We start from the raw sequence: 18,404 nt of genomic DNA, 5'->3' as shown, positions 1-18,404 counted from the left end.
GAGTCCTATCCACTGTGCCACCAGGGAAGTTCCATCAATTAGATTTTTACCTGTGTCTCCCCCAGGACTACTAGTAAGAGCACACCACACTAGATCAGCCTGTCCCTGGGAGAGGAGTTGAGAAGCCATCTAATATCTTGATGACTGGAATAGCATTCCAACAAGCTGTTTGCTTCTGAAAATATAACCTCCCAATCAGCTCTTGTCCTAAATCACTGCCATGATCTCATAATAATTGCCTTTGTCTACTGGCTGCAGAGGAGAAGTAGGTCCTGGACGATGGGAATTGCTAGGCAGCTTAGACCCAGATTGTCCTGTCTTTTTTTTTCTTTTTAATTTAATTTAATTTTTTATTTTATTTTATTTTTTTTGGCCTCACCTCACCTCACACCTTGCGGGCTCTCAGTTCCCGGACCAGGGACTGAACCCAGGCCACGGCAGTGAAAGCCCAGAATCCTAACCACTAGGCCACCAGGGAACTCCCCTGTCTTTATTATAAACAGCCTTCATGGTGGCAGAACTGGCCATTTGAGGACAGAGGTATCTCTGAGCCTTTCACTCTTGGGAACCTCTCCAGTTGATTTGATGCATCTGAAAAAATCAGCATTTCCACAACAAGGAATAGTTTCATTCTAGAAGCCAAAATAAAATATGGAAAGGTAAGTGACAAGAATTTCCAAGACTGGAGCGTCAGTTTTCTTTGTGTTTTGATCCATGGACAGGTTAATGTTCACTCGGCTGCTACCTTTTGCCCAGTTAAGAGCCTCTAAATCACAGACTGATCTACAGCTTGTGCAATCTGAATCTGTGTTCCATTCTGCAGTTTTAAGATTTGAGCCAAGGGCCTGGCATTTGTTTTTATTGGGTATTTCCCCTTAACTGTGCGTATATAAAGCTTTTGAGAATTGCTTTTTGTTTCCCCTTGCTGGAAATAGTGTACATCATCTGAGAGATTTGGCTAATATGCATCTTAATGCACTGGTAAGTGAAAGGAAACCAATAAACTTTCTTGGGGAACTGTATTAGTCAGTGTTCTCTAAAGAAACAGAACCACTAAAAGATATTTACATATACAAAGAGATTTATTATAATGAATTGGCTCACACAATTATAAAGCCTGAGAAGACCAGAGGCAATCAGCCCTCTGCAAGCTGGAGACCCAAGAAAGTTCCAGTCTGAGCCTGAAGACCTGAGAATCAATGGTGTAAGTCCAAGTCCTGAGAACTGTGGGAGCTGATGGTGTAAGTTCCAGTCTGAGGGCAGAAGACCAATGTCCAGATCAATCAGTCTGGCACACAGAGCAAACTGTCTTCCTCTGCTTTTTTCTATTCAGGCCCTCAACAGATTCGATGCTGCCCACCCAAACTGGGCAGGGCAATGTGCTTTACTCAGTCTACCAACTCAGATGCTAATCTCATCCAGAAACATCTTCACAGACACACCCCAGAAGTAATGTTAAACCAAATATTTGGGCACTGTAACCCAATCAAGTTGACACATAAAATTAACCATCACAAGAGCAGTGCTTTACATCCGTCTTAATCATCTCCTTCCCTCTTTCGTATTTACTCCTTACCACTAGTCACCTTCACCTCTAATCTAGTTTTTCTCCCACTCACTGAACTGCAGTCTTCCCTTTCAGAGTGTGTCTTCTGTGTATATTTACACTTTTTTGGTGTAACATTGATAGTCCATGTGTATATGTTTTTGTTGGCACCCAACTTAGAAAAACCAAATATTCTGCTAAGAACATGTACTTCAAGAAGAAGCATGTTTATTTAAACCAAGACCTTTTTGGACTATTACTTCAGATTTATTGTGGATTATCTTTCAGTTAGAAATAATGTGCTTGAGTTTCCTAATCATACTTTTATAATAGGCTTCCAACCTTTACTAAATGTTCTCATAAAATGACAGCTCTCAGGGAATATCCATGAAAATGAAAACCTAAAAATTATCTCTCATATAGGGGTGACATGTCTCTTCCTCTCTCCATATTCCTGCCTGAGCACATAAAATAGAACAGAGTCCATAAAATGCTGAGGGTGGAAGAGGCTTGGTCATTTTGTTTACCTCATCCCCAAGGGAGTCTGTATTTTGTTGACATTCCCCAGGGGCATCCTGTCAAAGGCAGGTATGGAGGTCCTCCACTCTGGCTTTCTCCTCTGTGTGTGTTCCACAGACTAAGAGCGTTCTGTGTATCCAGTTACTCCCATAAACTTGTTCTAAAGTGTGCCTTGGGGGAAGAATCATTTTATCTTCCAACCCAAGTTATGTTCTTTGATCTAGCTTTACCACTAATAAAGCAGGTAATCTGACCCCACCTGTTTCTCAATTTCATTCAAAACCCAGAGATGAGGTTGATAGGCACTTTTGAAACCCCAAAACCTCACAATAAAGGTGCAAATAGGATCCTAATAAATGAGTTTGGTCACAAATTCCTGATGCATATTTGTGACATACAGGCATACATACATCTACCTGTCTGTCTTATCCCTCCTTTATTTAAAGATGGATGGAGGTCAACCATGAGCCAGAAAATAAAAAATCTGAAATATTGGAGACCTCTGTTTAAATGGGTTTGGTAAGCATACATGGTTAGTCACCAACCCAATATCTATTCTCTGCTTTTACCAAGAGAACCTAGTTTTGGGGTGGGGGGGGGTAGAAATGTGTCAAGCTTTAAAAACTTTATTTCCCCACTTTGTGCTTATCAGGAACCCTTTGACCTAGTTCTGATTAGTGATATATAAATGGAAATCTCAGAGGGATTCTGGAAAAGCTACTATTTTCAAATAAAAAGGAACAGACTCATCTGACTTGGGTCTTTTATTCTTTATCCCTCCCACCTTCTTCCCTGGAACACAGATGGGATAACTGGAGCTGTAGCAGCTGTTTTTACAATGAGGAAAAGTCCATTAGAGACCTAGACCCTGACATTCTTTTTTTGTTTTTTAATTAATTTATTTATGTTTGGCTGCGTTGGGTCTTTGTTGCTGCACGCGGGCTTTCTCTAGTTGCAGCGGGCAGGGGATACTCTTCTTTGCAGAGCATGGGCTCTAGGCGCATGGGCTTCAGTAGTTGTGGCACACAGGCTCAGTAGTTGTGGCTCGCGAGCTCTAGAGTGCAGGCTCAGTAGTTGTGGCACACGGGCTTAGTTGCTCCGTGGCACGTGGGATCTTCCCAGACCAGGGATTGAACCCGTGTCCCCTGCATTGGCAAGCGGATTCTTAACCACTGCGCCACCAGGGAAGTCTCTGACATTCTTAAGGTGTTAAACCAATGCCAGCAACTGTCTTCCTCTGAACTTATTGTTCTGCAAGAAAAAAATATCCCTTTAGAATAAACCATAGTAAGTTGCTTTTTCTATAACCTGTTGCCAAATGTCATTCCTAAGGGATAGAGTTTCTAATGGAAGAGACCACTTAGCCCCTGTGCTACAATACTACTCCTGATTTGTTCAGCTAACTTAGTAAGACTGGATGAATCATCAAGGTAACAATTCTACACATTATTAGAGGTTTAAAATGGGATTTGACAAGTCTTTATACAATATATGTGACAAACAGCATATGAGTTTATAGCAGAGCAAGTTGGTTGTGACAATGCATCCCCCCCCATTGCATTAAGGAGTGAGGCACCTGTAAAAATGAGGGGTGTGTTCAGTATCTACTTGATTAATAGTTTGCAGTGAATATGCTGTACTGACTACTTAGTAGGATTTTGAAGTGGTTTGGTAGATGGTGATTGATTATATTCATCTTAGAATAAGTTTGCCCTAGTGGAATTGTATGCCACTTTCATTCTGTTTGACCTTTCAAACATGCAAAATAGAATGGTACATTGAACTCTCATATAGTTACTACCCACCTTCAACAGTTGTCAACTTATGGTCAAACTTGTTTCATCTGTACTGCCACCCATCTCCCCACCCTTACCCCCCACCATGACCCACTGGATTATTTTCAAGCATATCTGAGATATTTCACCTATAAATGTTTCAGGGCTGTTTTTAAAAATATAACCACAGTATCATTCTCATGCACAACAGTACTGTCAAATATCCAGGCAGTGTTCAAATTTCTGAAATTATAGGGAATTCCGTGGTGGTCCAGTGGTTAGGACTCCGCGCTTTCACCGCCAAGGGTGCAGGTTTGATCTCTGGTTGGGGAACTAAGGTCCCACAAGCTGTGTGGCATGGCCAAAAAAAAAAAAAAAAAAGTCTTATAAATGATATTTTTGCAGTTGATTTGTTTTCTTACTCCATTTTGGTTTTTCTCCTTGCAATTTGTAAAGTTTCCAGACTTCTTCCTTTTGCTAATTGCACCCCATTTGGTCTTTTAACATGTTTCTTTGTCCCCTGAATTTCCGGGAAACTGGAAGTTTGATTGAAGTTCACCTGCTTCAAGTTTAATTTTTTGTCTGTAATTTTTCATAGGTGGCATTCAGTTCTTTTGCATTGCTGTGTTCTTCACAGCTTCTTAAGCAGTGTAACACAGTGATTGAAAAGGGGAGTCTTAGGGAATTCCCTGGTGGTCCAATGGTTAGGACTTGGCGCTTTCACTGCCATGGCCAGGGTTCGATTCCCAGTCAGGGAACTGAGATCCCACAAGCCATACATCATGGCCAAAAAAAAAAGTAGTTACTATAAATTCCTTTCTTTAACTGGCCCTCAGAAAGCACGGCTAATAAATATTAATTTTTGGAGTATTAGTACTTAAGCTACAGTAATGGCACCTAATATCTTACATTTTAGCAATTTTTAATTTTCTGGTTAATAAACATTTTTGTGTATTTGATTTAAATTTGATGCTCATAACAATTCAGTGATAGCATGGCATATTATGCACATTTTTAGATGACAGAACTAAACTTCAGAGGGGTTAAATGTCTTTTCCTAGGTCTAACAGCTCGTAAGTTAAAAGGGGCAGATCTTCTGTCTGGCTTCCCATTCCAATTTTGGGATTTGTTTTCAACACTTATTATACTATTCAGAAACAAATAATATGCAATTCTAATAGATTGATTCCAGTAATTAATTGATGGCCCGTTTTTCTGCATATTTGGCCATGATGGAGAGTTTTTAGGAACTGTAGAATCGTGTGACCCCACTCCAAAACAACCAGCTCCTGAAAATGGCTGGTGAATGTTACGGCTGTTTAACCCAGCTCTCACCGTTGAGTGAGCTATTTTGGATTCTGAACAGAATTTTAACCTTTTTACTCTTGGGGTAGGCTTTGCAGGACATTTGGTCCTGTCCAAAACATCCGTAATATATTTGGTCCATGCCAAAAGGTGCTGATGTTTGGTCTTGTCCAAAATCATTTGGCATAGACGAAATCTGCTCATGCTCTTTTTGAACAGGAGCAGATTTCAAGGACCTTTTGGTTTGGACCAAATATCTTATGGATGTTTCAGACAGGACCAAATATCTGCTAACCAGAGGAGGCTGTAAGTCAGTTACTCTGAGCTTTCTTTGGAGGATTTTGGGGATGGAGGCAGGAACTTTAGAACCATAATAGTTCACCTCCCACTGGTCTCTACCCCATTCCCAAACAGTCAGTGCAACATGGGGGAAATATTTCGCAATTAGTGACATATACAATAGGTAGACACTGTTGTTTTTGTCTGTGTAGAACTGGGATTTAAATAAGCAGTTGGATTCTCTCACAAGAGCCATGCCTTAAATAGAGTTAAGGAAAAATGGAGTGGAAAGTCTGTAGAAGAAAAAAAAAAAACCTAAATATGAATTAAAATTGTAAATTATTTAACATCACTTCATAATGCTTTCAGCTTAAGATTTGGGGACAGGGAAGGGGCTTTCTAAAAGCTAGGCTTTTCAGCTCCTTTTGCCAGATGGCTTGTAGGTGGCTTAAAATAGATAACTGCAAAATATTCTAGCATTTCAGTCAAGACCTAACTCCCTTTTGTTCAGTGGTTTGCCTTTGATTCAAGCAAATGCATAGGTTCGAAATATTCTGTTTAATTTGGGCTAAAGACATGATTTGTAACATAAACCTAAAAAATATATTTATGCATTTATGAATTAAAGAATGCTTTTGCTCTGCTATAACTTCCTGGTGATTGGTTTTCTCCAGTAATAGTGCTGATGCAAACCATGACTGCAGATAGCCAATGGAACAGTTAACTACTAGTACAGTAAACATAACTACAATATCAACTCATGCCTACAACTAGTTTTTGTCTTCTTTCTGCTTACATGGCTTAAAATTAAAAGCGGGAAAAAAATAAAAGTGGGAAGAGATACGCATTAATTTTCAATTGGCATTTAAAATTTGCTCTGGTTATGTTTGTTTTGTGTCTGATATCCACCTTTTTAGGGTTTTTGTTTTTAGCAATTGACTAAGAGGAAGGACAGATAGGGAACTAATGAGACAAGACAAGGAATGAATTTCTGCCTCTAGAGAGATTTGCTAAGTCCTGTGCTCAGGGTTCTCCAAAAGTATACATCCTCCCCTGTTACTCTGAGGAGCTAGAATTTCATTTATACTACCCTCCTTCTTTGTACAAAGAAGCTGTAGGAAATTGCTCAGAGGTCACTGAGACATGAGGTTGAGACTGAAACATCCCCTCTCCAAAAGTCAAGCTGGATGAACAGTTATTTAATTGCAACAGCTGGGAGAATAAAATGATTTAAATGGCGTTGTCTTTAATTTGCTTTCTCTGTCTTTTCTGTAACTTATTTTATACATTCCTTTAGGAATCCTTTGCTTCCATCTGTACATATCAAAAGGTATTATCATTCCTTTAACATCTCCTTTAAATATTACCTTCTCTGTGAAGCCCTTCTTAATCCTTACTCCCGTGATAATTATATTTTCTCCTATATCCCCAAAGCACTTTGTATATCTGCTATAATATTTATCAAAATCTACCTTGTAAAATGGAAAAGTACATGTTTCTGACTTCACCATTATTGTGGTTCTCAGTATCCATCACAGCCTAATTTTGGTATATTCTGTACAAATCTGAAACTCAATAAATGTATATTAAATTAGAATGATTGCTAATATTGTATCTTCGTGAGTAGTATGAGACTGGACATATCAATAAAAAAGTTTTAGAGGGTTGGGAGCTTTTAAAGAAATAGGAAGGGAAAGGAGGACCCTTGGATTAGCTTTATTGAAGTAGAGAAGGTTTTGGAAGAGAGAAAAATATGCTCTGTTACTGGTTCTTTCCTCTCTGTCTCTCTCTTTACAGTGAAAAAGGTGCCCCCTCCCCTTCTTTCTTTGGCCAAATCCTGCATCTTTGCTCTGAATCACACTGTCTTTTTACCTCTTTGGGGACTTAAATCCATCAGTTGTCAAAATCAGACTCAATTTTCTCATCTTTTTATGCAGAGTGACTTCTGCCTATCACTTAATTACAAAGATACCATTTAATCTTTCTAGCAGCTTGAATAAGAAAAATGAAAGAAAAAAAAAGAGTATAAAAATAACTATCTTAAGTTACCTATTCTCATACCTTTCTCTACCTCTCAGTTTCTGGTATTTCTTAATATTTTCACATTTTTCTTTGATACATTTTGAGGTAATGGCAAAATGCACACATCTACATAGTTTGAATATCTTGAACTGACTTATTTAGTTTTAATATTTATCTGTTTAAAACCTATTAAAATGTAAAAAAATTGAAAGAAAAAGTAGGAATACCAAATGCTGTGAGGATGTGGAGCAACTGGAACTCTCATAAATTCCTTGTGGGAATGCACATGGTATGGCCACTTTGGAAAATAGTTGGCCAGTTTCTTATACAGTTAAACATACACCTACCATATTACCCAGCAATCCCACTCCTAAGTATCTACTCAAAAGAAATGAAAACTTATGTTCACACAAAAATCTGTATGCGAATGTGTATAGTAGCTTTAGTCATAGTCACCAAGAATTGAAAACAATCCAGTTTGTAAAACAAGTGTTATAAATGGATGAACAAAGTGTGGTACCTCCTTAGGATGGACTACTATTCAGAAATAAAAAGGAGTGAACTACTGAATCACACAGTATAGATGAATTTTATTTATTTTTAATTTATTTATTTTTATTTTTGGCTGTGTTGGGTCTTCGTTGCATGCAACGAAGTTCTCTAGTTGCAGCAAGTGGGGACTGCTCTTCGTTGCGGTGCATGGGCTTCTCTTGTTGCGGAGCATGGGCTCTAGGCACGCGGGCTCAGTAGTTGTGGCTCAAGGGCTCTAGAGCACAGGCTCAGTAGTTGTGGCACATGGGCTTAGTTGCTCTGCGGCATGTGGGATCTTCCCAGATCAGGTCTCGAACCCATGTCCCCCGCATTGGCAGGCGGATTCTTAACCACTGCGCCACCAGGGAAATCCCTAGATGAATTTTAAATACATTTTGCTAAGAGAAAGAAGCCAGACCTAAAAGACTTATATACTGCATGATTTCACTTACATAACACTCTGGAAAAGGCAAAAAACTATAGGGAGGAAAGCAGTTGGGTGGTTGCCAGGGTCTGTGGGAATGGAAAGAATTGGTTTCTATTAATGCGTATCACAGGGGATTTAGGTGGGTGATAGAAAGTTTGTATAGGGAACTGTGCTAAGTGGACGCACAATTTATGCATTTGTTAAAACCCATAAACCTGTTCACCACAAAGAATACACTCTATATAAATTTTAAAAACCCACCAGGATGTGGCGAGAAGGGTGGAATACAGATACTGACAAATGAATAATCTAAGTGTATTACAAATGAGTCACATAACCACACTGAAAGGAGTTAAGTACTCAAGTTAGTAAATTTGTTTCTCACAGGGGTGTAGGTTAGAAATTCTGAAACGACTTTACTTTTATTTGTATTGTTCAATAAATAAGTAAATATATTGTAGACAACAAGCCAGGTTTCTCACTTGGAGAAAGAAATTACAAATAAGGAAAGGGAATTCATTGTCGCTAAATTGGAGTCAGAGGTGTAAGTATGGACTCGTTTATTTATAAATATAGATAAATATAGACATGTGCATGCATTATACTTACATATAATTTTTTCCTACCTCTATTGAAAAGGGCTGTAAGCAGTAGGACCCCAGTAACAATGAGCATATGTATCATCCAGATCTTGGTTTTTAAATGCCATTCTTTAACAAAAGGAATCAGGACTCCTTGGAGAGCTAACTCATTCCAGGGCTGGAGTAGGGAAAATAAAAGATGAGACTAGAGCATCTGGTGGTGCCAGCATGCTTAAAAAAAAAAAAAAAAAGGCATATCAAAGGGACATAGAAACCATCCAGAACTCCCAAACTGAAACAACTTGAACAATAAAATAAGGATAGTATTGATATTTAATTGTAGCCCAAAGAAAACACAAATATTCATGAGTCCATACTGATGTCAATAACCAAACAAAGAAATGGGGTGGGTCGGGGAGAGAAGTGACAGCACTTTCTTCAGAAGAATTGCAATTATAAACACAGAAGGATTGTGAGAAATAGAAAAAAACTATCAGAACGCAGTAGTATCTTGCTACAGGCAAAATAAGATCCACCAATGAGTGGGAAGAAGTTTAAACAGAAACAGGATATTTGCATAGTCTCAAAGTAGCCCCCCTCTGCCCCATCCCAGAGTATTACATAATCACAAAGGGAAAATTAGTAACTTTACTGGGTGAATCCTGGCTGGCATCACCTCATCCAAGGAATCAAGGTTAACATCACCACACAGATCAATAGGTAATTTTTTCCCCTACCCTAAAGCCAATGTGTTTTTGATAGAGAAACCTACGTTAGTAATAAAATGTCATTTGATTTTGATTTGGTTTATAATAGTAAACATCTTTTCATAGCCAGGTATTACATTTCCATAGCACTTTATTTAATAGTTCACAAAGCGTTTTCACCTACATGTTATCTCTTTATAATCCTCATAATACCTCTGTAACATTGATATTACCATCTGCATTTTTTTAAACCATCTGCATTTTATAGATGAAGAAACCAAACCCTGGACAGGATAAATGATTTCCTTCAGGTCACATGGTGAATTAGTAGCAGAGCCAAGAATCAATCTCAGATGCTCTGAATTCAAGTCCAAATTTCTTTGCCAAGAAATGATCTTTTTTTAAAAATAAATTTATTTTATTTATTTATTTTTGGCTGCATTGGGTCTTCGTTGCTGCGCGTGGGCTTTCTCTAGTGGTGAGCAGGGACTACTCTTCATTGCGGTGCACAGGCTTCTCGTTGCGGTGACTTCTCGTTGCAGAGCACGGGCTTTAGGCGCGCGGGCTTCGCTGTGGCTTGCGGGCTGTAGAGCGCAGACTCAGTAGTTGTGGCGCACAGGCCCAGCTGCTCTGCGGCATGTGGGACCAAGAAGTTATCTTAAAAATACTAGGAACTATGATTAATGACTATAAAGAGCTCTAGGTAAATATGGAGACTATTAGGCATTTTTACTTTATATATTGATATCTATATATCTTATCTATAATACCTATTCATACATTCTAGAATATATATTATGAAAACACATACTAGTTTATTCTACATCATATTTTTCAAAGGGTCCCTTTAACTCTGGTAAGAAAACCTAGAGGTTTTGAAGGCCATACTGGAACACTTCCATATGGCATTAGAAGAAAAAAACCATAATCAGTCCAGGAATTAAGCACTATGCATGCTCCATTTTGAGCCTGGAAAAATAGAGAAAAAAATCTGAAACTGTCTGCCCATAGGTAGAGTAAAGCAGATAAATGGGATATTTAAAATTTGCAGAAACCAATTAGTAAGTTGACAGTTTAAAAGAGAATAATGCTCTTTTGTTGTTATTCAGACCTGTTAATATGCTGACAGCCTGTCTATTCATATCCAGCTGGTACTGAGTCCTTGGTAATCAACAGCAAACTGGAAGTATAGATGGAGTAGATATGATTATTGTACTGCTTGCAAAATTTGGGTACCAGTATCTAAATCCGGGGGAAGACAACCCTTTATAGAAGGCACAAACATACAGTTGTCCTGTAATAAGTTAATACTGAGTCATGGTCTTAAATGACAGTGAAGTCTTTCTTATTTGATCCAGGTTATTATCTTTATTTAAAAGAGATATTCAGTGAGGTAAATTAGTCTTGTCAGATTCTTGCCATTTACTTTTTTCAAAGTAATTCCCACATTTAGGTGGTTGAAGGCTAGAGCCAGAAAAAGTGTCTCTTAGTTTCAGAATAGGGATAAATAGCACAGTTGAATAATTCACAGCTTGGAAGTGCATATGACAAAAGCGAAAACATTTTTTATCATCACAAGGCCTTGAATATATAAATATCTATCTCTTTGCTTAGAAATAAAATTTAAAATAAAAACAATAAAATCAATTATATACCGCAATTTTTACTGCATTAGGTATCAATGCTGACATCAACATTATATCATAGGACAAGAAACACCAGCTTCTACATGTTGGCCTGTTTGTAGAAAAGGTTAGGACCAAAAGACTGCCTTTTAAATGAGAACTAGAGTTAAAATGGCGTATTTCCTAAGTATTCTTTATTACCTGACCTTGCAAATTGTCCTCATTGACTCCAAATTAAGTTCTAAGAAGCTGAGTGTTTACTTTGTGGCCAGCACTTGGTTAGGTTCAGAGCAACAGTGAGATTTCTTTTAAAAATTACCATTACTTCATTTGACACTGAAGTCTGTAGGGGAAACAGATGCTGCTTTAACAGATGTTCTGATTTGGAGTGAGACTGCAAAAACCATTCCTCTCCCCACTCCTGATTTGTATGTAAGATGTACCCTTCCATCAGGGCCTAAGGTTCAAGTATTATTAAGCATTTGGTATCATTAATTAATAATAAACCTAATACGAGGCAGACACCGTGCTGGCCCCAGGGGATAAGATGAAGAGCAAAGAAAATATGTTTCCTGTTCTCACTGTGCTCGCAGTCTGCTGGGGGAAAGCGGAGAAGTAAAGAAGCTATTACAACTAAGTGCGACAACTGTCACAGACAATAGTGACTTCTTTCTTTTAACTTCTAGTAACTTCTAGAATTCCAGTGTTTTTCAAACTACGTTGCAACCCATTAGTGGGTCTCAAAGGTGCATATTTAGAGTAATTTTTAAAAAGCAGTAAGAAAATTTGATGCACAAAATGTAGACTAATGCAATGAGTCCCATATACCCATGGCCCAGATTTAAGAATTAACGAGAATTTTTCATTTTCCCACTTTCATTTAAAAAAGGAAAATGGGGGGGCTTCCCTGGTGGCACAGTGGTTAAGAATCTGCCTGCCAATTCAGGGGACACGGGTTCGAGCCCTGGTCCAGGAAGATCCCACATGACGCGGAGCAACTAAGCCCGCGTGAGGCAACCACTGAAGCCCGTGCGCCTAGAGCCCGTGCTCGGCAACAAGAGAAGCCACCACAACGAAGAGTAGCCCTTGCTCACCGCAACTAGAGAAAGCCCGCGTGCAGCAACCCAACACAGCCAAAAATAAATAAATAAAATAAATTTATTTTAAAATAAATAAATATAAAAAAGGAAAATGGGATAGTTGAAAATTAAACTAGACCAGACTAGAACAGGATGGGCTACAAAATATGAGAGTATATTGCACTATGAATACTGCGCAGAGTAAGAGTAAAGATTGTTCTATAAAACTCAGCAGCAGAGTCCATTAACAATGCCCTGGAAATAAAAATAGAAGCTGGGTAATAAAGTCTAACCTTTTTTTGTTTATTTTCCTTTGCACTTAGTCTAGTTTCACTTGCTGGGTGCAGAGGCCTCGCCCCTAGAGGCCTCTGCACCCAGCCCTTCAGACCAGGATTCCTCCTGCGAAGTGGCTGTGCTGATTCCTCACCTCAGCAGGCTATGTACAGAGGTGCTGCGTGCGCACCTCAATCCAAGACGGCGGTGGCCGGCCGTGTACAGAGGTGCTGCGCCCGACGCTGCAATCTGGAGCGTGAGCAGCACAGCTGCGCTGGCCCCAGGAGAACTCCACCCACTCCCCGCTGACCAGATACCTACAAAGCAGCCAGGCCGACGGGTATGGGGGAGAGTGGGTGCTCTAGGGTGGTAGCCTGTGTCTCTCGGCTCTTTGATCAAAGACTAAAACTTTTCTTTGCTCCTGAAGCCAACTGAACCAAACTCGGTCTTGGTTTTTATTGTTTTTTTAATTTTTGAATTTTATTTATTTTTTATACAGCAGGTTCTTATTAGTTACCTATTTTATACATATTAGTGTATATATGTCAATCCCAATCTCCCAATTCACCCCCCCCTCCCCCGCCGCTTTCCCCCCTTGGTGGCCATACGTTTGTTCTCTACATCTGTGTCTCTATTTCTGCTGTTGGCTCAAAAGAGACCATGCAGAAGGTCCCTTGTTAGGGACCGACTGGGTAGGGTCTGTAACAAAACGTATGTGTTTGCACTGGGTTCAAGATATAAAAAAATGTATAGGACACTGTCAAAAAGGAAAGAAGGAAAAGAAAGCCATTGTATCCGTTTGTACCACTATTTCGAAAACAATGCTCTGTGAGGCTTTGAATAAATGTTTAATGATAATAACCTAGAGAAACTGAGGAGACAGTTTTAGAAAAAATTCCAGGATATACTTAAAATTAACTTTTCAAATCAGGGAACCGGCTTGCAAGGTAGTATTTTCATTCTTATACAAACCACTATTATTCAGCTAATCTTGACTAAGGACCTGCTCTGTTCCAGGCAATATGCTAAGTGCTTGGGATGTAGAAATAATCAAAACACAGCCCTTCTTTCTCAGAGCTTATTAGTGTGTGGAGGAACTGCTGGGAAGAATAGTTTACCCTCCACATCAACACATGAAAATGCTCATTTCATTGTAACTAACACACACACACTATCGCATGCATGTAGAGCTATATTTTATTTTTGTTTATACTAATGAGATCCTATATATATGAATAAATTGTTTTTCATTAAATAACCTATCGGAAATATCTTTATAAATCAGTACATAAAGGGCTACCTCATTATTTTTGGTGGCTCTATCTTGTGAATGTGTCATAATTTATCCATTCCCCTACTAAATAAGTTGTCATCCTGAATGTCCAAAGCTGCAACAAACCTATATCTTTACACACCCTTGCTAGATTTTCTATAGGATAGATTCTTCAAAATGGAATTGCTAAATATGGTTGCTCTTGTATTTTAACTGTCAAAATTTTTTGCCTTCCAAAAAATAATTGCTAGTTTACATTCCCACCACCAATTTGAGTAACTATTTCCCCACACTATCACCAACATTGTGTATTACTAATCCTGTATGTTATTAAACTCACAATTTGATGGTCACAAATATCTTTGTTTTCAAATTTTGCATTTCCTAAATTACTAGTGAGATTGTTCACCTTTTTATAAACTTGCTATTATTCTATGAGTCTCTTGTATATCCTTTGACCATTTTTTTATCAGATATTTCATTACCAGTTTTTAGGGGTTCTTTAGCTATTTGATATATTAGCCTTTTATATATTGAAAATATCAATATTTTTTCTGTCATTTGTATTTTAATTTTGGTTATGGTAATTTTGTAGAACTGAAGTTTTTTTTTAATCTTTACATGAATATATCTGTCACTTTTGTTCTTTACGGCTTCTCATTTTTATATTTTGCTTAAGAAGGACTTCTCCATTCTAAAATTATGAAAATAACTTCCCATATTTTCATTAGTACTTTTATGAATTTAACAAGTGTTTATCTCATTAATCTAGCTGGAATTAATTTTTGTGTGTAGAGGGAGGTCAGGGGCTACCTACCGAAATCTGACAATGGCCAATGGGTAGACAGTCTTCCTGACATAATTTGTTTAAAATCTTCACGATAACTCTGAAAGGCAGGATCGGCCCCACCCGAACCATGCCAACTGAAAGTTATTATCACTGTTGAGTCAGAATATATGCTGAACGGGAAAAAATCACTGGCATTATCAGTGCTGTTGTTCTAGACACAGTTACGTGGGAGTCTACAAGTACATAATCAGGAACTCTCCAAAAGATGGCATTTTTAGTAAACAATTTTGTGTGAATATGCTTTTATTACATGGTTCTCTTAATGTGATACCTGGGCAAAAATATACATATTTTATAAATGGTGGAAATAGTAAAAAAAAAAAAAAAAAGGAGGGAAAAGATGTCGAGGGACTTCTCTGGTGGTACAGTGGTTAAGAATCTGCCTGCCAATTCAGGGGACATGGGTTTGAGCCCCAGCCTGGGAAGATCCCACATGCCGCGGAGCAACCAAGCCCGTGTGCTACAACTACTGAGCCTGCGCTCTAGAGCCCGCGAGCCACAACTGCTGAAGCCCTGGCGCCTAGAGCCCATGCTCTGCAACAAGAGAAGCCACTGCAATGAGAAGCCTGTGCACCGCAATGAAGAGTAGCCCCCGCTCGCTGTAACTAGAGAAAGCCCGCGCGCAGCAGTGAAGACCCACCACAGCCATAAATAAGTAAGTAAGTAAATAAATAAATAAATAAAAATTTTTTTTAAAAAGATGTTGAATGGTATAGAAGATAACACTATTGCCTGGATAGCCCAACAACCACTACCAATCCCCTCTCCCTTGCTTGCCTCCACTACAGTTGGAAAAGTCTACATACTTGATTTCCCAGCCAACCAGGGTGACCATGTGACACAGGTCTGGCCAAAAGATATAAGTGCAAGTCTTCTGAGAGAGCTTTCACTTTCCCAAAAGGGCAGATGTGTCTGGCCCCACTCCTTCTGCCTTTTTCTTCTCTGAATACAAATGTAATGTCTGAGCTGCAGCAGCCATCCTGTGTCTAGGAGATAACTGGCTACCCTGCCTGCTAGGGATGTGGCAACAGAAAGAGCCTGCATCTTTGATGACACTGATAAATGATAAACACGTACATCTGGAGACTGCTTACGTGGGGACTTCTTGTGATGCAAGATAATTAAATATTGTTATTCCTAAATTACTGTTAGATGGGTTTCCTGTAGCTGAAAGTATTTTTAATTGGTATGAACGGTGGGAGCCCAATATTCTGGAAACCGTGAAACAAAACACTTTTAATATTTCTTACTAATGCATTTATGAAATTATCACAAATTACTTTCTAGGGATTACTTTTTTGTGGATAAAATCTCACAAAGAAACAATTTAAAATGGTAGAATTTATTTAATATAATGATATATAAGTATGCACATACACTATTTAAAAAATAAGCATGTGAACTATAATCATTATAAAACATAAGTCAGCCTTAATTTAATATTATTAGAGTAAAAGAACATGTATAGAAGTCAGTCTAACATTTGTTGCATTTGCCTTTTAAAGTTAAAATATGTAAAAGATTTAGCACATTGTATTTTATCTTATTTCAGTTTTCATGTTACCATCATTAGGTATAAATACCCTTATGAATGTGCCAACTCATAACTTACATTCAAATAACCAAAGTCCTATTACAATTATTAAAGTACCATAAATCACCTAAAATAAATAATCTAAAAAAATACTAGCCTAAATTAAAACCCTGAGGAATTAAAATCTTTTTACACAATAGTTTTGGTTAAGTGCAATTCCATGTTTGTACTACTTTATTTAAGGTCATACTTGGTAAGGCATATTAAAAATAAAATCTACATAAGTTACAGTCTAAATCTATATTTTATTTCTTGCTACAAAGTTGTTTTGTTACTCCAAAAAGTAGTTTTTGCATGTCATTCTGGACCTCTTCACCACCTGCTGGCTTATTTGCTTTATATACAGTAATTAAGATTTGTGCAGTAAGCTGAGCTGCCTTTATATGGTGGTTTAGACAAAATGCACCTGAAGAACTACATGCTAGAGAGTTCATGTCCATGTTCAACCATGGCCTGCACAAACTGCTTGAAGACTCGATCCATGTAAGTGGACTGTCTTGGCCAGATTCCCTCCAGAAAACCAATATGGCCTCCATAAGAAGTAAGGACCAAAGCAACATTAGGGTTTTGCTTAGCAGTTTCTATTGGAATAGCTTGACAAAAAATGGGCGGGGGGAGGATAAGAGAAGGGAAGGAGAGAGAAAAATATATAATTATTAACAGTTTTTGTTAGGAAAAGTATATGCCTTTATCATTTCCAATCATTATAAATCAAAACATCATTAAATAAATATTCATAATGAGTATGGCTAATGGAATAAGTCTGACTATATCAACCACCTATATTATAACAGTTCATGTTCACAGTTATATACTGGACCATGATTTTTGGAAGAATCAATCGAGTAATTAATCAAAACACAAAAGTATAGGCCCAGTCTTGTTTTGAGAAATAATTCAAGAAATGGTGAATACTTACATTATGTTATAAGATTCCCACTTAGGTGCTACACCAAGAAAAAAACCCAAACTAATCTTATCACCTTTGTGAGAGTTATAAATTCATTATGTATGACTTTGGTTAACTTTACATGAAGTTAGATTCCTGAGGCCAATTGGTGGCTGTATTAAGGATACAAAATTATACATATGATTTATAAAAACATATTGATAGCAAAAAAGAATGGCATAAAATACTCCCAAGTGGTAACAATGTTTATCTTTGGGTGGTAAAACACTGGTGATTATTTTATTTTATTTATTTTTTTCCTTCTCTGAATTTCTGTTTATAGTCAGGAGAAAGAAAAACTTTATTTTGAAAATATAATTGCTGTATTTAAATAATCCTCCAGTAAGGACAGTCTCTTCAAATGCTCTACAAAATTACACTGAGTAAAAACTTTAAAGGACATGAGTTAAAGTTGTTTTATTTTTATTTTCCCCCCAGGCTTAGAGTTCAAACAGTGAAACCTTTTGATTTAAGATCTATAATGGATCACAACCTGGCATGAGAAGTGTTTTGATTTCAGATACTACTAAATCTTATATCCCTAATTAAGATAACATGGTTGATCCAGTAATTAGACCTTCGTATCTTGGGTAGAGTCTTAGGGGTAAATGAGTTCATTAAAGGTAAGATCTCCCTACCCTTCCAATGAAGGAAAGGAAGCTGACACACTATAGGACAACTGAGACCCTTTGAAGATAGAGCTGCTGTGGGGCCTAAACTGCATGTTTAGATGATCTAAATTGGACCTCTCAGGGAATTCCCTAGCCATCCAGTGGTTAGGACTCTGTGCTTTCACTGCCGAGGGCTGAGAAACTAAGATCCCACAAAGCCGCGGGACACAGCAAAAAGAAAAAAAAAATTGTACCTCTCACTACATTCCTTGAAGAATAAACCTAGAGAACCTAAATCAAGGCCTAGAAAGCCAAGTCCTTGTCCTAAATGGGTCCTGAACTCACATCCTTATCCAGCTACACCTAAAACAGAACATCTATCTTGGGATCAGGTGTTAGAGCTTAAGGGGAGGGGCAGGTGAAATGACTGATACTATTTATGTTTTTCCTTTTTCACC

At 38.0% G+C, this 18,404-nt stretch overlaps 1 protein-coding gene across 1 annotated transcript in view; it reads right to left on the bottom strand.

Moving 5' to 3' along the window:
- Positions 1-319: 319 nt before the first annotated feature.
- Positions 320-18,404, bottom strand: part of ABHD3 (abhydrolase domain containing 3, phospholipase) — a 62,961-nt gene continuing 44,876 nt past the window's right edge. The window contains exon 10 of the mRNA XM_082353600.1: positions 320-16,979. Coding sequence (XP_082209726.1) covers positions 16,801-16,979 — 179 coding nt within the window. The 3' untranslated portion in view covers positions 320-16,800. The remainder of the gene's footprint in view (positions 16,980-18,404) is intronic.

Source organism: Balaenoptera borealis (assembly GCF_965194805.1).
Source record: "Balaenoptera borealis genome assembly, chromosome: 14".
Taxonomy (NCBI): domain Eukaryota; kingdom Metazoa; phylum Chordata; class Mammalia; order Artiodactyla; family Balaenopteridae; genus Balaenoptera; species Balaenoptera borealis.
Note: the sequence above shows the minus strand (reverse complement) of the source record. Positions and strands in the feature narration are given on the sequence as shown.